The sequence below is a fragment of the Chlamydotis macqueenii genome, chromosome 1 (genome assembly GCF_036417535.1).
Source record: "Chlamydotis macqueenii isolate bChlMac1 chromosome 1, bChlMac1.mat, whole genome shotgun sequence".
NCBI lineage: Eukaryota > Metazoa > Chordata > Aves > Otidiformes > Otididae > Chlamydotis > Chlamydotis macqueenii.
Window position 1 is genome coordinate 147,053,962 of NC_141556.1, and position 21,031 is coordinate 147,074,992.

At 43.4% G+C, this 21,031-nt stretch overlaps 1 protein-coding gene across 1 annotated transcript; it reads right to left on the reverse strand.

Annotated features, from left to right (window-relative positions):
- Positions 1–1,033: 1,033 nt before the first annotated feature.
- Positions 1,034–20,895, reverse strand: CREG2 (cellular repressor of E1A stimulated genes 2). Its single transcript, XM_086740824.1, has 4 exons — positions 20,479–20,895; positions 18,278–18,447; positions 6,417–6,530; positions 1,034–4,638 (listed from the first exon to the last, which is right to left on the reverse strand). The coding sequence occupies exons 1-4, from the start codon at positions 20,893–20,895 to the stop codon at positions 4,491–4,493; spliced, it is 849 nt and encodes a 282-aa protein (XP_086596950.1). The 3' UTR covers positions 1,034–4,490.
- Between the last annotated feature and the right edge of the window lie 136 nt (positions 20,896–21,031).

A 21,031-nucleotide genomic window follows, 5' to 3' on the forward strand; every position in this document is an offset into this window, starting at 1 on the left:
ATGGGGGTGGTGGCAGAGTAGAGTCAGGTAAAGGGTGGGCCGTGTTGAAGGACGGCAAGTGACATAATTTGGAAGGAGCACAAATTCAGTGTTGGGCAAAAAAGCAGATTAAAAAAAAGTGACAGTATTTTAGTGAGTCCGAAAGTGTTGTTCAAATGAGAATTTTTTGGTAAAGAAGTGAAAGACACGTAGTGTAATCAGAATAGACATCACTCCGGAAATGGGATAAAAGTAAAAAGACTCAGTACAAAGGGAAAGAACAGCTTCAGGAAATGCTATTTTAAGAATATGGAGTCGCTGGAGATAGGAAACTGATGTTGACTGTGATTTGTACGGGTTAGGGAACTGTAGTCACGGTCCTCACAGTGAATGCAGTCCAACCAGTGGCAAGACAAGGATTTTAAGGCATAAATAGGAAACACAGGCTGTTTCCTATAACCTTCATTGGATATTAAGTGGGAATTTTAGTGGAAGAGCTTGAATTTTGTTGAAAGGAGATAGATAGTGCAGAAAAGCAAGAGGAAAAGGTAAATTGTCAACCTTTGCTTAAGAAAGCGTGCTGGAAGAAAGTGGACAGTGGAGAGCAAGCTGTAGCAAGACCTTGTAAGAGCAAGGCTAGCAAGGGAAGAAATAGCACTGAGGAAACTTCCAAAACACCATTAATGCACACCTGAGAGGTGAGAGCTCAGTCCCCATGTGCAGAAAAGAAGAGCAAACATTGTTAAGGGTGACATTGAACTGCCATGGTGAAAGCAAAGCTGACAGTAATGACAAGACGAAGGAAAGATAAAAAGTGCTTGGCTAGACTTTTCTCTCCAGAGAAAAACGAGGCTGTACCAAGGCAGATCTGAGTCTCAATTCCCAGAAATATTTTGAGAGAAATTGGCTTGGTTCAGGAAAACTGTAAAAAAAAAAAAAAAAAAAGCAGATGTTCAGATCAGAGATAAATTATTCTAATGGCAGTCAGTAAAAGGTCAGTTACTCTGGCTAATGCTGTTCTGCAGACTCAAAAATACTCTAACTACAGTTTCCACTTTGTAATCTGTTTTATTTGCATTTCTTCTCAGTAGGCATTTTGTTAACAACATTCAGTATCTTTAGAAATCAAAATACATTGCAAATTGCAATACACATCCAGAAACGAGACAGGTTGCTTTTCATCCACCAAAGTAATGAAAATGTCATCAGAAACGGAGCATTCTTTGGTTAAACAAGAACAGCTGTTCAAACTAGCTGTGCTTAAATCCTGTACATGCATTATGTTTGCACAAAGTAGCAAAAAAGTGAGAACCCAAGTTTAGAACTTTGTCTTCCTTTTTTTTTCAGCAAGTATACAGACATGACTAAATGCATCTCTTAAATACTGCAAAACCACAGTTACAGTTTTAAATAATACACGTTGCACAACAAGGTTTTTGGGGGAAGCTACAGAAATAACTCAAATACAGAACACATGGAAATAAATAACACATCAGGTACTGGAAATGCTTAATAAATTATCAAGTGCTTATCAAGACCTTTTATAAAAATGTTTATTGGATCTAATAATTAAAGCACAACAAACAAATAGAGGTTTTGCTACTGACTTGAACTGAAGTGAGATCAGGCCCTCTACAGTCTCAAGGAACTGTGATTTTATTATGCTATCTCAATAACACTCTTTGGATTAAAAGCTTTAACAAACATCACTTGCCACATGATGAACAATATCACTTGAGACATTTGTCAGTTTAAAGAAAAATCTGAAGCAGTATATAATTAATAATGTAAAGCCTGATTACGCAAACCACTATCTCCTCCACCTTTTTTTTCTCCAGAAAATTCCATTCAAAACCTGCAGGTCATATTTTTGATGAATTTCTACAGACTTTCAAGGGCTTTTATGGTAGCTGTTCCTTGGGAGAAGGAAGCATGAAATGAGAACAGGTGATTTAAGATGGCATTTCTTAATGAAGCAGCTTTTGTCACTTTAGATGCCACCGCTGTTCATGTTTTGAGGTTCTGTCAAGAGCTTCATGGCAGGTCCATAGAGAAGAGCTTCTTGATGAATATATCAATTTACAATACAGAAGCTACTCCAATTAATCTAGGTGTGCAGGGAGACAGCCGATAACAAGGAGGGTATTGTAAATTCAAAACCTTTATTGGTGCACACTGATTTCTTAAATAGTTAAAGCTCTACTAAATACCGTTGGTACAATCCCTTACTGCTCTAGGGCAAGAGTGTTACTAAGTTAATGGATAGGACATACGACCACGTCACTGTTACCAGGCTAAGGATGTAAGTGAAATTGAGAGTATAGTAACAGCAGCATTTCTAAAATTCTTCCTCTCACCTTCAGCTTATTTAAACATTGAGCCTTGTACACTGTATTTGCTTACTCTCTGTGTGTGTTTAGGGGCAGGGGAGAGAATAGGCGGTTCAGGTTTCTCTGGGAATAGTAGTGAACTGGGATAATGAAACATGGAATTAAAATTGCACAGAAATGTTAGACCTGTGGAGATTCCCTTACAGGGTCTAGTACTCTGCCTGTTGAACTCAGTTTTAAAAGTCCTACTAATCCTAATGGGCAAAGTACCAAATCCATAGTGGGCAAAGACCTCCATGGCAAAACTACAGGAGTCGAGGAGGATTTCACTTGATGGTGTTCTATAAATCTGTACAGGATGGGCCGTTTTGCTTCAGTACTACACAGTACAAGATTCAGGGGCAAACTCAAGTGGGAAAATGCTGCTCATCTGCCAAAAAGGAAATTGATTCAGGCAGGATGCTTCCTCCTTTTTGTGTAATTACCTCTGCAAAAGATCTGCATTGCTAACAGAGTCTCTGACAATGAGAAAAGAAAAAAAAATGCTTGTAAGTGTCTAAACAAAGTTTTTCCCCTGCATTTGTCTTTGATTCTTACAGAATATCAGAAATGGCAGGGATGCCCGGAGCCTTGAACTCGTCCAAGAGCTAAGCGACCCCTGGTAGTTAAACCAGCACGGTGCCCAGCTCCGCTCCGGGAATGAGTCTCTCACTCTATGCCTGAATGAAAATAAGCTCAGCTACACTTAATTGGCTTCCAGCTGGTCGGAGCTCACGCAGCTGCCTCTGAGCTCTGCCTGTGGATTAATCTGTACAAGCTCAGGTTGCTCACCCAGGGACCCAGGCTCCTCCTCAGCCCAGCTGTGGCGTGGGCTGGCATCCAGAGCGCGGGTGCCCTCCCAGGGATGCTGGAAAACCTTCCCCACAGGCACAGAAACCCCATCTCAATGTGTCTCTTTCTTAATGTAACAGGGAGAACAGCTGTATAATTTGCAAGCTGTGTGATGACTTGGCAGGTTAGCCATGGGACCTTTCTTACTGTGACACCCTTAGGAAGTGCAGAATAAATTTACCAGGACATCCAGAGAAAGGGCTAAAGGTGAGTAAAATACCTTTAAACGCTTCTGGTATTATCACATGAGATGCCATAATGTGTTTGCAACAAAGTCTGCACTTTCCACACTACAAAAATGAGTTTTTCATGGCCTATCTACCCATCTTTAGGCTTCTTTAAAAAAATAAATGCATGAACAAGCCCTTTAGAACATGGTGAGGAAACAGGGACTGGCTCCACCTCTAGATGAGTTAGTGATGGTTTACAAAAATCAGTTGCACAAATGAGTTAAAAATAAAGCGGTGGCTGGAGAAGGGATGCAAAAAAATGAGGACTACAGGCTATTAAAAATGCTTTTCCTCTCTCATAACAGGAACAGGCTAGCTGAGGACATCTACTAAAATTCTTCTTATGAGAATGTTTATATTTGCATTGGGATAATCCTTGTGGGGCTGATGTGGATGGGCCCTTAATGTGTTTAACCAGCTTTGTGTCAGTAAGAGACAAGTTACACTGGAGGCGTGTTGTTTGAGCTGCTTGCATTTTTCTTCTACTAAAAGAGACAATTTCCACTCAATTTCCAAGTGAAATATCAAATTAGATAATTAGGGAAAAACATATGTAGAAAATATAATTTAGCAAATGAGGACAGCTTTAGCAATTTTTTTTTTTTAAACTTAAATATCTGAAGTTGCAGCTATTAAGTTTATCTTAGAGTACTTACACACCAAGCAGCAGTAATACCTCCACAATACAGAGGGTTCTGAATAGGCAATTTGCTTTTTCTGTAAATCAGAACATTATATTTAGCACATAATGTAGTTTCCCTGTGGGTGCACAGCAATAAAAGTCAAACAGATACAAAGCGTTTTTAAGCAGCGTTGAAGATGATGCATTGCCTGTTTGAAATTACACATTTGTACATTGCAGGGTAGGGCTAGTATCCACCTCTCCTTTATAATTTGAAAGTCTGTGTTGGTTTATTTTCACTCTGTTTCATGTAAGACAGGGCTATTTTGAAGCTTTTTTGGGGGAAAAAAAAATCACTGTAAAGTAGCCATCCAGCACAAAATTTTAAAAGTGTTTGGAAAGGAAACTCAGCAGATCTCTATCTCAAAGCCCATTCAATCATCCTTTACTTGGAACTGCTTTTAAATACTCTTCTACTGCAATGGCAGAAACTTCTCCATACCAGCTCTGAAGCCAGATGTGCTCAATGTTCATTTTCATGAAGAACCACTCATAGCTACGAGGCCACTTTCTTACCACCGGGTGCCTGGAAGGACAAACAAAAGGAAAAAAAAAAATTGAAAAGACGTGCCAAAGCATATGCATAGCCTGCTTTTTTCTTCAGCCTAGTGTGCTCAGCCAGAGTGAAACCTGAGATCTGAGAACCACCACCATTCATCTTTTTGGCCCTCCCTTACAGTAAGGTTTATGATCTTCCACACCGCAGTCTGGTGAGAACTGCAAGGAAGGCAGCCAGCGAACACCACCTTCCCCATTGCAGAACCCCATCTTTAAAGGCAGATGTTGCTTGGTCTCTGAGTAAGTGAAAAACAGTTAGAGGAGATTCTCTGAACGTGCGCAGGGTAGTGCTTGTATTTGTTCAAAGGAAACAGGGTTCTGAAAATGTTGCATCTTTGGTAGCAGTTGTGGTACGTCAGGAGAGCCAATAAAACTGGCTAGCAAGTAGAGCACAGCCTCTTGAAGCTGTCACCTGCTAGAGCCTTCTCGTCCTGTATTTGTGTCTCATTTCTTGGGCCTGCCCTTACAGCTAGCTTGAAGAGGCCAGCGATACTGGATGCAGACATCTGGTCCCTGTGGGTGCTGTGGGATACTCGGCAGCGCTGCACGGAGCGGATACAACAGCTCGAACCGCAGTGTTCATGGGAGCAGGGGGGGAAGCGGTGCAAGTCAGGGCAGAGTTGGCCCAGTGCCCCTCTGCCCCTCCTGCAGAGGAGATGGTTGGTTTGGCAACTTCTGGGTTGAACTGGGGTTTCCCACCATTCTCTGAGTTGTCCCTTTGAGCACCCATGACTGTGACATTGGGAGGTGGCTCCAGCTGCTGCCGGCATTGGACGGCGTGAGCCCTGGCAGGCCTCACCGTGTCAGTCTGGCCTTTGCTCTCTGACAGTGGAGCATCCGCTGCTGAGGTGCTGGTGGACTGTGGCTTGCATAGGAATCAGATTTCTGCAAAGCCTGTAAAAAAAGCTTGTATGGCAATATAGCCCCCAGTCTATCTCTGGTCCCATTTTTGCTACTGATGGGCCACCCTAACCCCTTCCAGCAGGACAGAGAGAATATTGCCTCTGGGCTGTTTTGGATCCCAGCTCATCCTAGTTTCCCAGAAGTATGTGATGGAGCAGGCAGGGTGTGCCCTGGCAGCCTGTGTGGGACGTGCATGCCCTGGCTGAGGTTTGGGCTTTTCACGCCTGTTATTCTGAAGACCCACTGGAAGGCATGGGGCACACCCCGGGTGTGTGCGAATGTGTGCCTGGGTTGGGCTTGCATCTGTTCAAAGGAGACTCTTCAGTAAGTATTACAGCTTTGGTAGCAGTTGTCAGGTAAGTCAGGAGAGGTAATAAAACCCAGGAGAGATAATAAAACCCGTAAACTCCACCCTGCACATAGGTGTAAGCCCAAAGGCAGGAGAGCTCTGCTCTGTCTCTGAGTAGGTGGCTGTGGCTGAAGAGCAATACCTGTCCTAAGGTGTGGAAGAATCATTAAAGGTAACAAATACACCCTGGATTTATAGAATCTCTCCTCAGAGCCAGGTGAAATATTTTCCTAATCCCCTGATTATAAACCACGTGCCTTACCGGAGTCCAGCACTGACTAACTGCATTCCCATATTTCATTACCTCAAGAGTTAAAAGGAGGTCACACAGCTCTGCCTGTCGTTCCAAGCCACACAGGAGCCAACATGTTTTGTGGCCCCAAAGTAAAGATCAGGCTTCTTACTTCTCAGATTTTCCGTACCAAACGGCCACATCCGTATATTTGTCTCAAACCTGTGGGTTGCATTTTACTACGTGCCTGTTACATACAGACCTGGAAAACATTGCTTGCTTGGCAAATTCCACTTCCTCCGGAGGCACCATGACCATCTGTCCCGTGAGAGTCAGCCTGGCGCACCTTGGATCCTCCGGATCGATTACATTTTTTCTGTGCACAGAGAAAAATGCTCATGTGTAATAGCTTGGTTTCTTTGTTAAGGGCTGTGGGGAAATACGAATTCCTGCTCCCATATAAAAAGCTGCAATATTTTGTCAAGCCTTGCAGTTCTTTTCTACACTCAGCTATAACATTTGAGGGGGCTCTTGAAAGAATATTCACCTGAAAGAGATCTCTGCTGTAGAGATTTGCTTAATATTAATGTATGCACTTAAAAACTGGATTAATATATGTTAGATTGTAGAAAATGTGAAAATGTCAGTTTTCCCAGACATGTACAGACTGAAATTCAGGATTCTGAAGAGAAATAGTGAGATGGTTAGTCTGTGCCTATGCCTACAAAATAAGCATGCATACATGCATGTGTGTAAAACAAGGTTTTTCCTTGTGCCTATCTTAGAAACTCAGTCCTTGCTCATTTTTACCCATTTTTCAACTGCTTTATACCAAGGAGACAAGTAAGATCTATTAAAAAAAAATTTTCCAGCTGCCTTCATCCTTCAGACTGAGACAGAGAAGGCACTTGTTCCTTTTTGGCTCTTTCTATACAGTAATAATAAATAACTCCCATTAGTAGCTGCGAGGCAATTGCTGACTCTGACATATACAATACAAGGACATAAATCGAAAGTAAATTGACCAGTCACAAAAAAAAAAGATGTATGCAATGACTGCAAAGGCCTGATCCTAGCAAGTGCTGAGCAGCCCCAAGTCCCATTGCTAGCAGTTTGAGACTGCTCAGCGTCTCATGGAACTGTCTTCCCACATAAGAACATAAGCCCCAAAAACTACATTAGGAAATGAAGACTGCATTTCTTCTTCTCCGTGTTTTAATCAGAAGCAGCAAATCACAGTAAATTACAGCTCATCTGTATGAGATTTTACTTAAAGATCTTGGCTTGAGCCCTTTAGCCTTAACTCTGTGCAATCTGCAAAGGGTGGTTTGTTGGGTTTTTTTTTGTTATGATTCTCAATATGTGTCTGTTGCATGCAGGAAACATATGGGCATCCTCCTGCAGCTAATTTAACACCTGCAGATTCCCTGCAGATGGTTATGAAAGACCGTGTAGCTCACTGGATAAAGTACCTGCTTTTATAGATGGGGCCACGAACAGAGATACAGAAGGAAGTATAGCGGCCTGACCGATACTCGGCTATGCCCAGTAAGCACTTGGCATCGTCTGTACCCTGAGTTCCAAAGAGCCATTTGCAGTCACATCATCTCTGGGATGTTTTTTCAGTGTCCTGTTTGGTCTGGAGCAGCAGTTGTCTGAAGGGTGTGTTCAACTCAATGACCTCTGGACAAACTCTACTCCTACTCTTTTTTCCTCTCCCACGCTTTCTGGACAGGAGGAAGGACAGCTGCCAAAGATCAAGCTCAAACTTTCTGTTCACATCAATAAATAGTGGTCTGATTTTCTCTAGTACTTTTTTTTTTTTTTTTTTTAATTTAATTACAAAGTAATAAATTAATGGTGTTCTGAGTACCTGAAAACCTGCATTCCCTGGCCTGGCACTGGGTTTATTTCTATCAATGTATATTCAGAGTACAAACTTGTCTACCTGGTCACCTTGGCACTCTGTAGATCCTCAACGCTAACTCCTACTGCATGCTGAAGATGCAGTTTACCAGCTAGGTTACGGTGGCCCGAGAGCATCCTGTCCCTCAGCAGCACCGCTCCATGCCCTGGGGACAGCCATAGTTCCTGACATTTCTTCTGTGTAAATAGGTGTTGTGTGGCCCTTTAGGCATCTATGATCCAAGGAGAAGCTCACCCACCAAAACACAAATAAATATCAGCAAATATAGTGTATTCAGCAGTAGAGAAAGGACTTGAATCCCACAGACAAAGGGTCTCAGCTGAGGGTCTGCATGTCCAGCAGCCAGGGCAGTGCAGATTCACACTCCTGAAACTGATGGCCCTGGACAGCAGAGTCTTAAAGTCCTTCTGAAGTGATCTCCTGATCTACTGTTATCTGTTGTGCTTAATCTTAATACTGTATCAACACCCTCTACATACCCTTATGTATTTAATGAGACGATTCTTAAAAATATAGAGGGAAGGGACTTCTCACCAGCAAAATTTCAGTTCAGAAGTCTGCTTTCAATGAGTAACTGTATACCTGTGTGTAGGGAACCATTCCTCCAGGGCCTAACAGTATCATAAAATGACTGAAGAGCTGGGAAAAGCAGGTGTATTAGCAAGTGCCGTTCTTGGGTATAGCTCCTAGGTAAGATGTCGTTAATTCCTTTCAGAGAGGAATTAGAAAGGATTGTTATTAAAGGTTGTCTGCATTTCACAGAGTGGATGGAGACGTCATCGGGAGCAGTGAGAAGTTTTGGTCAGACACCTTCTCGAATTACAATTATTTTATCTTTTTGTGCAAGTACGTGTTTATTTTAAAAGCGTACCCATTGATTTTGAGTAGGCAATAGACCTGACAGTCTAACCTTGCTGTGGTTAAGCAGTGAATCTTGCCTGCCTTTGCTGAGAAGTTTTTCCCTGATAGGAATGTCAGATGTGACTCTTCCTGATTTACAGGAAAAACTGTGCTCTGCATATTTGGCTGACAACAAAACCCACACACTGTACATCCACATCTGGGATGTTTTTATTTCTGTTTTTTGTCCTGGCTCCCTCTTCTGTTTGCAGTTTTCTCTATGTTCTTCTCTTGTGAGTCAGGGTGTTACACTAACCAACATACACAATATTGTCATTCCCAGAAGAAGTTATTCAAGCTGAATTTTGCACATTGGAGTTATATTCTGGAGGGTAAGTTTGTTTCTCTGGGAAATGAGGCAAACAAATTATTTGTTAAGATTATATTAGATGAAGTTTCGGAGGAGCTGAATAGGACAATGATACATTTGAGTTTCAGTACGCTATGTTATTACTTTGTTGGCTTTGCTTTTAGCACTGCCCCTTATCATGGGTTTTCTGTTTCAGAATAGGAACTTTGTATTCTAATCTTACATTAGCATTAGCGTATTTTCTTTATCAAAGGAGGCCTTCATATTCTGAAGGAATCTGTTTGTGCATCATTTTTGGCATAGTATTTCCCTAATTTGATTACTTTTATCTTTCCTAAACCATAAAAAATCACTAAACTTACAGCTACCACTTCTACCTGTGTTGTGAACAGGTCTTGCATTTTCAGTGGTGTTACCAGTGCAACTAATGTAAACACGAGCTTTGCTTCCTAGGAATAAAGGGATATAGCCAAGGGTATATCTCCTATGTTTACTAAAAATAATAAAGGGATACCAGGGATAAATAGGTATATTTGCAAAAATATTCCTCCCTCACATCTGTAGAGGTCTAGTCATACATTCACTAGTAATTTCTTGCCTTCTGTATAAATAAACAAATATTCAGCTCTCAGCCCTTGGGTTCCTTTTGTCTTTGTTGGCACAAGAATGAGTAGGTGCGGAGGAGTGGCTTTATACAACGTTTGCGCACTGCTGACTCGGGGCAAGAGGGAGGCAGAGCCACGGGGAGAGACAGTGATGCTGTCTCTCTCTCGCGCGAGGAAACCCAAGGTGGGTTCTCAGGCCCTGCCTTTACCCAGAATCAGGTCCTCTGTCTCCCTGGAGAAGGTTTCACGAGGGCTATGATAAAATATGAACTGAGGGGAAGACAAAGCAGGGAACTGTAGAAGGAGGTAAAGTAAGAGGGAGTGCCTTTATTTTTTTATGCTTATGTAAAATACATACACCTTGTTGAAGAAATTGAGGGAAGATAAATTATATGGAAGAAGATTCAGTTTATGCATTTTATAAGAATGCAGTGCATTAAGAGAGATTATCTGAATTATTAATCTGATTTGTGAAGAGAGAATTGATTGTCTCTGTTCCTCTGCTTACGGTGAGCAAACTAGGTATGCAGAATTTGACCCGGTCCAGGCAGTTGTCTCTTCCAAGCATGTGAGAGGAGAGCATCAGCTGCATTCACTTACAAAGCTGCCAGCTTTACTGAGCTTAAGGAGAAGTCTGTGTCCAAGTGAAATATGTTTCCCAACAGCAATGCAATGCAGCAATATTGAAGATATCCCTGCTCCTTGCAGGGGGGTTGGACTGGATGACCTTTAAAGGTCCCTTCCAATCCAAAGTATTCTATGATTCTATGAAATGCACTGCTGATGAAGACGTGCTACTTATTTTATTGCCTTCCACTTCCGCACTTTTTGGGTCATGGTTCAGAGTAAAGAGTGTCACCTACTCATTAAGTTGTTTACTACACTAGCCATCTCTTAGATTTTAATTATAAGGTTCCTATACAACAACCTAGCAAGTCCAGATCTGATGAACCCGTAGTTCAGGGTGATGCGATTTTACTGGCACATGAGGTGATTGAGACTTTGTTAGGATTCCCTTTCCCAGCTGGATGTCTGATTTGACTGATGATGCTCTGTCTCCTCGTTTCTATCCCTGGGCTATCATCTTAATTCTCAGCCTCTGCAGTCCGTTTGTGAGGTGAAACAAATCTGGCAAAAATCAGCAGTAAAGGTAAACTAGGAGTTTGGGAGGCACTTGGGAAGGAGACCCAGGTGTCCCCAAGAAGGAATAAGTAGAAGGAAACTGGGAGGGTTCAGTAATACTTCAGGGACTGGGGGAAGAAACAGGGGTCAATGGAGGAGAATCGCTCTCTTTTTCTTCTTCCTCAGCCTCCTTTTCCCACAGAGGAGCTGCCATCCTTCTCCTCCACCCCCTGAGGAGATGAGACCTTTTATCCTCCCTGTCAGGATCCATAAATCCTCCCCATCTTCCCTGAGTGCAGTTTTCCCTGCCCTGTGAGAAAGCACTGCTTCTACCTCTCTATTTCTTGAGCAGAATGGAAGAGAAAAGAACTTGGGAAAGAGCTTTCTGCTGTTGCAGAAAAGGAGAGCCAGAGAGCCAAGAAGAAAGCCCCAGAGGACAGTTTTCCTACATGTTTTTCTACTTCAGAGCATGCAGCTCATGCGTGGCATAAGGGCAATGACTGTCTCCACACATCCTAACCTCTCTTTATAGCAACAGCTGTACAAAGCCATGCAATTAGGACGTGGGGACTGGCTGCTGGAACAGGTCATCCCTGCCACCTCCCACAGACGCAAGGTAGGCACCCTGTTACCCTGTGCAGGCCTCCTCTTTGCCTAGACCCAAACTGGGCATGAGGCGAAGACTCAGACTCACTGTCTAGTATATACAATACATCCTATGACTTTTTGTCCCCTAAAATCTACAGAAAGGAAGGGCTCTGTCCTCAGAGAATTATGGTAAAATGCATATAATTTTGATTCATAAATGTGATTAAATTTGAAAAGCAAGTTATCCTCCTCATACATTTCATTTGCTTACCACTAACTACCAGAGTCTCCGAAGCAGAAAGAACGTATTGATGCTGCTAATCTGTACGGCATGGACGTCAAACAAAATCTCTGCTGAAAGCAATTTCATAATCTGCAAAGCTGTTGCTGGCCTTCAGCTGGATACGGCTGGGCAGTTTTGCCTTGCCCTGCTCTCATTTTGTCAAGAATTTCTTTATCAGCCGTGTTTGAAAGCCAGCAAAGATAGTTAAAAGACATCTTTGCTTTTGCTTTTGGAAGAGCAGTCTTCTGTTCTGAATCTGAAGTCAGGCTTGGGAGCTGAAGAGTATTAGTACAATGGCTATTCTGCACCTACGCGAGCCTGATCCATAGTATACCTGTTTTTGTGTTTTAAACCATTTCAGTCTTCCTAGGAGATAATAATTCCTAGAATGTTTTATCAGAATTTGTTAAGTGAAGTCAGTCTGTTTGTCTGTCTTCAGTGACAACAACAACTCGTTTCTTTAGCTAAATTCTTATGTTTCAGACAGGAAACTTTTATATAGTTTAACCATAGACAATTCACAGGGGAAAAAAAAGAATCACAGCATCAACTATTTCTGTAAACAGAGTCAGAGAAACACACACTACTTCACTAGAAAGGGATTTTGGGAAGTTGGTTATTTAAGAATACAGGAAGAAAATAGTAATTTCCAGCTATATTGTGTGCATTGGGTCATGATGATAGTAGGTTTCATATTTGACTTTCTAATTTGGTATCTTCCTGATTTTTTTAAATACAGATTTTTCGGAAACAGCTACTGACATAATTATTTGCATATGACTAAAAAGGGCAAATATAAATACCAGAACTAGAAATGTGTCTGTGCCACAGAAACAGGAGGTGGTTCTCAAAAATTAAGGGGTGTCTGGATTCAGCCTTTGTCTTCTGTGCGCGTAATTTCTCTTTGTGTGAAGGTGCAGTGCCAAATTTCTTTGTTATATTCATCCCTGTATTAACAGACAGTGACTACAAACCCAGAGGTAGCTATATGTTGGATGGCCAACTGACATCTCAAAAGTTGTCCGTCTTTCAGGAGACCTACAGCTGGAGATGCTCAGCGCTTCCCATCAGCCTTTTCAATTGAGAGTTTAGGAAACCTATGGATTATATCCACTGAAGACATCTGCCCAGTCATGCCGATCTGCTACCTCAAGCAGTAGATGGAGCACAGTGGGTAAAATGGCTCTGACGGAGCCACCTTTGATGCAGGTCATAAACCAGGAGAGGAACCTGGGTTTCTCAAATCACTCGCAGTCTGCAGTGTGGATTTGAAACACCATCCTCCAAACTAATAGCAAAGGAAAACAAACGCATGGACTGACCCCAAAGCTCATGCTTTTCTTTCTTTTTCCCTTGTATGAAAACCAGTTCGCGGCAGCCATGTAACTGCTCCTTCTCTGAGAAAGCTGCAGCTGGTCCCTACAAATGTGCTGAACCTGATGTCAAGGAGGCGACACACATTTAAAATTAATTGCCTGTTTTCCAGACTGCAGCTGTAATGAGGCAGGCCCAGGAGCTTACTTGGAAAGGGAGATCCTCTGAGCAGCCTGTGCGTTGGGAAATGTGTTTAGAACAATAGCTGCTCTATTCTTTAACGTCGGGCTCGATCTTGCTCCCTCTGAAAGCTGTAAGAATGGGACTCAATCTTTTCAGCTTGCCTGTGGAACAGACATGCCAACTTAGTCTATTTATAGGCCTGAACCATTTAATTTTTCTTGCCTCTATTACTCATTTATCAGCCTTCAGAGGGGATGCAGTGTAGTTCCTAACAAATGCTTTCTCTAGCCTGGCCATCAGAGAGCCTCCTCAGAGAAGTGCGGCTCGTCTCCCTCCGGGACGAGGCGATCTCTAGGTCAGAGATGAGGAATCCAGACTGTAGCTGCAACACTATAATGTCTTGCAATTAGTGCCTATTGAGATGCATCACAGCTCTCCTTCTTTCATTATTAAATGTTATTTCTCTTATTAGTTTAGGCATTTGAAATTTTCTCTCTAGCTGATTAAATATTAAGGCTGGAGCACCGAAAAGGCCACTCTGTATTCCCCACATCCCCAAAAGTGAAAATATTTATTGTCAAGGTTTGAAACTTGAGTCTGTTCTGAAACAAAACAAATGAAATTCACTACGAAATGAATTTAATATCAAACTGATGTACCTGCACACAAGTCACTTGATACTCATTAGATACAAGAAGACTATTGAAATGTCAGCTGTGTTTTCTTTCTAAAGGCCAGAGATTTCTTTTATGTGCAATAGGTCAGAAGCATTTTTCAGGAGAGTGCCAGATGCTCCCAGCAGCATTGACTACAGGCATCGACCAGCTTTCAATTTTATTTTAATTTTTGCAACTCAGAGTGGGTTAATAATGAAATTCTAATAAAATTGCACATGAAAACAAGCTACAAATACATTGCTAGCATACAAGGGCATGAACTTTCTCACACAGAACATTATTTATTTAGCTATTTTGTGTAATTATTTTGAAGCCAAACCAATTAATGACACCCTTGACGAAGAAAACTTCTGGTATTAAAACCATCTATAAATGACACTTTCCTTTGCGAAGAAAACCTCACAAATACCATTATAATACTAGCAGGACCTGAGGTCTCTCAGAGTAAAAGGTTTTGCCTCTCACGTAGTGTGAGTAAAGAAGAGGAAGAAACCTGCTGTATGAAAACTAAGCCACCACATAAAGCTCTGTGCTAAGGATGCTATGGGCTCTTTGCATGGCACAGCCTGGCTCTCTCAGCAGGTAGAGCACACCCAGAAGGGATCCAGTGTCTCCAGCAGTGCTGGGGACAGGCAGCCCCAAGCACCAGCAGCGGGACCTGGACACACTTAGAATCATAGACTGGTTAGGGTTGGAAGGGACCTTCAAAGGTCCTCTAGTCCAACCCCCCTGCAAGGAGCAGGGACACCTCCAACCAGATCAGATTGCTCAGAGCCTCATCCAGCCTGGCCTTGAACGTTTCCAGGGATGGGGCATCCACCACCTCTCTGGGCAACCTGTTCCAGTGTTCTACAACCTCCAGTGTAAAGAATTTTTTCCTAATATCTAATCTAAATCTACCTCCCTCTATTTTGAGACTTGTTACATTCTTCACTGTCACACTGCCCGCAGAAGCTCTCTCTCTGGGGTAACGGCAGGATGCTGTACAGGGTTGCAGTTTAAAATGTTACTAGTTTAAAACGTAAAAGTCACTCACAAGTTGCTAGTTTAAAAAGTAAATTCATTTCTGACCCTTGTTACAGAATGAGGAGAAAGAAGAAAGTTGAAGTCCCAGTGCCCACATGCTTCCTGGCTGTGAGACAGCCCCAGAGCTTGCTCACATTTTCCTAGCTATCATCAAAAACACAAACTGCAGCTCAAAAAATGCCCCAGCTTTTCATTCTCTGTATTGCTTGCTCTTTGCACTAATGCCAGCCAACATCTGTTCCAAATGAGAACTCCAGAAATAATGAAAACCAAACTGAATGTAAGAACAAACTATGTACTGCAAGGAGCACTGATGAGACTCTGAATCTTTGTACTCAATGCAGTAGCAAGATTAATATTTAGGGTACGGTTACATGCTAAAATGGGGATGTCCTATTTTCCTCCACCTTCTCCCTTCCCCTCTCCTTTGCACTCCTCCGGCTCTTGGGGAGCTTATTCAAGTTCTAAATCTAATCAAATCTAATCCAGCCAAAAAAAGGGAAGAGGTTTCTGCTGGGTTACTGAGCTAAAATAGGCCCACCATATGGTCAGCTGAAGGGAGGGGGTGGGATTGCATGGCCAAGAGCAGCAGCGGCCATAGGAAGAAAATAAGAACCAGCAGAAAACATTATTCTCGTCATCAGGTTAATTTTCTTCAGATTTGTGTTTCAACCCAGGGTTAGGCAAAACCCCGGAGCTGATGTGAGGGTTGGGGCGGGGGGGAGGCGCATAATGCAACTGGTGGTAAGGAAGGAGAGTAGGGATGTGGCCACTGGTGATTCGTTTGGCCTAAGCTGTCTTGGAAATCCAAATTTAGCTCCTTGGAGGAGCCCAGAGAGCTCTTCTCGATGGAGGCAGGGGTCTCAGGCTGCGGAGGGGACTAGAGACTCGTATTGCAGAATCCAGGTTGCCCTGGCTGCAAGACAAGCGGCAGCAAATATCTGGCACATGGAACAAAAGGGTAGTGGTTTGGTTTGGAAAGTAAGAGTTACTTAACAGAAAGACAGTGAATAAATATTTCTGAAGGGTTGTGATATGTATGAACTTCATATTTCTATAAATCATGCAGCATTTCTCTTTTGTTGATGAATTGGCACTTCCCAAACAGTAAATCAGGCGGTGACATTGCTAAAACATAAAAGGCAAAGATTTTCAAGAGTGGCTGTTTAAAGTCAGGGATGAAAGGCCCCACTTAAGTGCCTAAATAGGTGTGCAGTTTTCATAAGTGCTTAACACCAGCAGTTATCATCAATGGAAGCTGCTCTGAGTCTTCAGCCTTTGAAAATAGGGTCGGGGCTAGGACATCGGGCTTAACATACACCTTTAAGCACTTGGTCTAGATATTCAGCTCACTATTTGATTGAGCAAAAATGCTTAGAAAGCAGCAATAAGTTCCATTAGCCTATTATGAAATAACTGATACATATACTTAAAGTTCAAAGGATTAATTCAAAATATAGACTCATAGAATCATAGAATCATAGAATGGTTAGGGTTGGAAGGAACGTTTAAAGGCCATCTAGTACAACTTCCCTGCAAGGAACAGGGACATCTTTGACTAGATCAGGTTGCTCAGAGCCCTGTCCAACCTGGCCTTGAACGTTTCCAGGGATGGGGCATCCACCACCTCTCTGGGCAACCTGTTCCAGTGTTCTACCACCCTCAGCATAAAAGAAAATTTTCCTAGTATCCTAATACTCCTAATATTTAACTAAATAATTTTAAGGAACAAGCAGAACCATTCTGGTCTTAACTTCACCACTCTGTTGACCTTCTCAAGCATTCAAAGCCGAATTACCTTAACAAATGTTGCGATGGAAGATTCCTATTAGGTGTTTGATGTTGCAAGAGGAAGCTATAATTTCCATTCCTTGGAAATGGGATCTCAGCCTGAAATCTCTTGTACTGCTTAGGACTAAGGACCATTTCATTTTGCCGCCATGTAACTCTTAAAAAAAACAGACAGTATGTTTTGGAGGCAAATACAGACAAGTGCAACAGTAACGCGCTTTATTTTTGCCATTCACTGCTTTTTCCAGTGGTTTTCTCAGCTAGTGGGCTTGAGAGGTGGGATGATACCCAAGGCAATCCTCAGACAGGGAAATCTGGGATCCAGTTCTTAAGATAAACCTCTCCTCCCCCAAAGAGGACCTTAAGTTGGGGTAAAAACTGCCAGTCCTGCTTCTTTCTGAAGCAGCCTGTAATTTCCAGTTCTTCTCTCTCCTTGGAATATCAGCTAAGATCTGCTTTGGTAGCAGAGTCCTGTCTGACACAATTTCGGTGTCATGCACCTCGTCACGTAAAGAGGCCTTTGGAAATAACACTTCACACAAGGGTGACCCAGCCAAGTTTGCCACATGTTTGACTGTAAACAAACATATGGCAGAGATAACGTCTTTTTCAAGGAGACAAGCACGGAGGGGAAAATGGAATAATCTTTGAGTTTGCATACATACATTTTACACACGTAAAGCTTCAATGATCTGGAGTTACTCATTGTACACATGATTAGGCAGAATTCAACTCACTGCTGTCTCTGGAAAGACGAAGCTGGGGCCGGCTGTAGATCAGTAAACCTCAGACCTGGCTTCCTTTACGTTTGGGATCGTTTACCAACTGTTTATGATACACAAGATGCCAAAAAATTGTGATATGATGTTCAATTGTAGCCTCTGACGAGGTGAGAATTAGACTGAGTGGCATGGTCCTGAGTGTATGACCTGTGAACTGAGAGCCTCAGATCCCCTTATAGACCCTGGAGAGCTAGAGCCCTGTCATCCCAATCAGGAGGGCCTCCAAAGCCGTTCAGCAGAGCAAGGGTGTCTGCCTCACCGTGACTTGGATAACCCCTGGAATAATTTGGAATTCACTGACTAGATCACCATGGCCTATAATGGTACCTTGAACACCCAGATTTCATCTGGGACCTCCAAGAAGAGATTACAATTTAGGTATGTTAATGTGCGAGCTGAAAGCTACTGCAGTTGTTGATGCTATTTGATATACTTCTGCTTTTCTTTACCATGCTTTACTGGGGCAACTTATTGCAAAACAAGCCTAAGGAGCAGCTTGCAGCTGATGATGAGAGCCAAAAACAAAAGCAGGTCACTGAAGGTGGGGACCCAGCATTTTGTTCTGAGGACTCTGTTCCCATTGAAGGTGGTAGTAAGCAGATAAAACTCTGTTACCTGCAGAAATTTCCGTCTGCCTCTGGCAGGGTCAGAGAAGCAACAGGATCCTTCAGGAGATCTGCCACAGTGTTATCCTTCGGCGTCACGTAAAAGAAAGGGATTCCAGTGCTGTTACTGATGGGACCGTCGCTGAGAAGTAAACAGTTCCCATAGGGCATACCTTGGATCTGCAAAATCCAAATAAGCAACTGGTGGCATCTTTGCACACAGACGATTCACAGTGTTGGGGATGTCCTCAAGGGCTCTAGCAGAGAGGACAGCAACCCCCAACTGCTCCCCCTTTCTGTTGTCATCAAGAGACAGACCTTCTAAATTAGATCTACCATGCTTCTACAAATATAGATCTCTCCTCTGTTTCTTCTTTCCAGTCCTGTCCATGACACTACAGACATTATCTCTTCCACTGACCTTAAAGAAACTACAAAATCAAAAATGTTTCAGTGCATTAAAATCAATGCCATCAGCATTTAGAAATGTTTACTCTTAAACAGTGCTGATAGCTTTTCTCACACCCAAGAGGATATAGAGCCTAATTTAGCCTTGATTCAGCCTCTTTACGCTAATTTTGCCTCCCCTTTCAGCCTTGATTTGCAATGTGATTGCATTGGTTTGCCAAGAGAGAGGGAAAGGAGTTTTTGCTGGAGTTGTGTTTGAAGTCAAGCTGGACACCAGCTCAGCTGCCTGGGCAGGAACCTCAGCTATGGGGTTTGGGGGGGGGGGGGGTGTCTCAGCCACCAAACCAGCAAGGAGGAGGGACACCAAGGAGCCAAGCTTTCAAATAGTTTTCTCCCAAAGACTGACCTGCATACAGACAATGGATACAATGCATGCAAAAATGTCCTTGCCCAGTAGCGACACACATTAATATTCTCCATAATGATTCATTCTCCCACTGTGCTTTTCATCCCATTATGAATTGCAATGACAGATACTTAATGAATTACTGTTTTTCCCTGTCTTCAGATATTTCTTTCCTCATGGTCAATTAGATGTTAAATAGTAAAATCATCAGTCAACACATTAATTCAGTGTAACTGGTAAATCCTTTAAAGCAAAATCAAATTAAGTATGAATAGTTAATAAGAAAATCCTGCACGATGTTATTACCTGGATTGCATGCTTTCTGATTTTTAATGTTTATATGCCTTTAAAATTGTGATGCTTAAAAATGGTCCTTGTTAGCATTCCTTAGGAGGAACGCTGTAATGAAGCTACACAAGTTAGAAACCAAAAATACTTGTTTATTATTAAGAGTTAGAATGTAAAGATAATAGTAGCTGTCAGTAATATTGCAGGATGTTTCCACTGCCTAAACTGCTCCGTCTGTCACGCACGGTTAACGTTACAGCAGATTCCCAAAAAGAACTGGGATGACGGGCAGCGTAACTCAGCATTCACAGCAGCAACACCGCCCTCATCAATTGCAAATTTTGTTACGAATCAAGTTTCTCTGGATTACTTCTGCGTAGTAGCGAGAGACAGCTAACCGCTGTAACCGTATTACGGCTGTAATTCCACCGAGGGTTTCTGGCGAGAGCATAAAGCAGAGGAGTTACGATCATACGATTTAATAGGATTTCTGACAAACTGATGTAGAATTACAGGCCTCCTGTGTGTACCTGTATATTTATTTAACGGTATCAGCTTTTAGCCTGTTACTTTGTATTTCACAATAACCTAAACTGCCACCAACTCAGCCAAGCTGCCTGCAGATTGCCCTGCCTCTAACTTGGTTTATGTTTTATTTTTAAATCAAGCTGTGAATACTTTCAAGAGAAAATTAAAGCTGTCTGGTTTGGTTTGGGGTTTTTTGTTGTTGTTGTTGTTGTTTGGTTTTGGTTTGTTTTTTTTTTTTTTTTTTGGTCTGAGTAGTATTGGATGCTGTGTCTAATTCTAACCTTTCATAGAAGCCTCTCTCCAAAACACAACCTCGGAGTTCCGGCTTAAAACACCGTGATTTTTCGGTGCCTCCCTCACAAAACTCCGAAAATTATTTCTCTTCCTAGAAAAGAGTTTTTGCTCTTTTTTTTTTTTTTTTTTTTTCGCCGGTTCGGTGGCTGCTGACACGGGGCGCTTCTTGAGGGGGAACGGGGACCAGACCAAAACGCCGCCCGGGTGGGGTGGGGTGGGGTAGGGAGGGGGGGTTGCCGCTCGTCAGCAGGGTAACGCGTGTCCGCGGCAGCCCGTGGGCACCGTACCTGTCCTCGCGCCGCCCGCGTAGCCACGAAGCCCCAGGTGCTGTGGCGGGCGAGGGAGCGGGCAGTCCCGGCGCGGCCCGCCGCCCCGCCGCCCTCCCGTCGGTAGGAGAACATTCTGGAAGGGGCGACCCCCCCTTGCCCCGACCGCCGCTCCGCCGGTCCGGAGCCCAAGGCCGCATCCTCCCGGTAAGCTGAGGCCGGGTAACTCTGTTTCCAGAGCCCGCCCGCCTCCTCCAGCAGCGCGGGGTGGGCCTCCTCGGTGGAGGAGCTGTGCAGCTCGTCCGCCGCCGCCGCCACCCCCCCCGCCTCGGGCAGCGGCCAGGACACCGAGCTGACCACCACGTAGCCCCCCGCTCCCCCCCACAGCAGCGCCGGCAACCACCACCACCCCGGCAGCCACCACCACCCCGCCGACATCTTCTGCGGCAGCGCCGGCAACCGCGCCCCGCAGCACCCTCCCGCGGCCGCCGGCCGCCTCGCCCGCAGCCCCCCGCCCCGTAATCCCAAATTATTTCCAGCAACCGGCTTTGGGCCCTTTCATCTCCCCACCGCG

Excerpts from the sequence above, each read along its gene's own strand:
- CREG2 (XM_086740824.1), bottom strand. The coding sequence starts at position 20,895 with ATGTCGGCGGGGTGGTGGTGGCTGCCGGGGTGGTGGTGGTTGCCGGCG. Across the intron at positions 18,448-20,478 it reads CGCGGGCGGCGCGAGGACAG|ATCCAAGGTATGCCCTATGG; the intron begins GTACGGTGCCCA and ends TGGATTTTGCAG. Across the intron at positions 6,531-18,277 it reads GCAGACGGAAATTTCTGCAG|AAAAAATGTAATCGATCCGG; the intron begins GTAACAGAGTTT and ends CTCTGTGCACAG.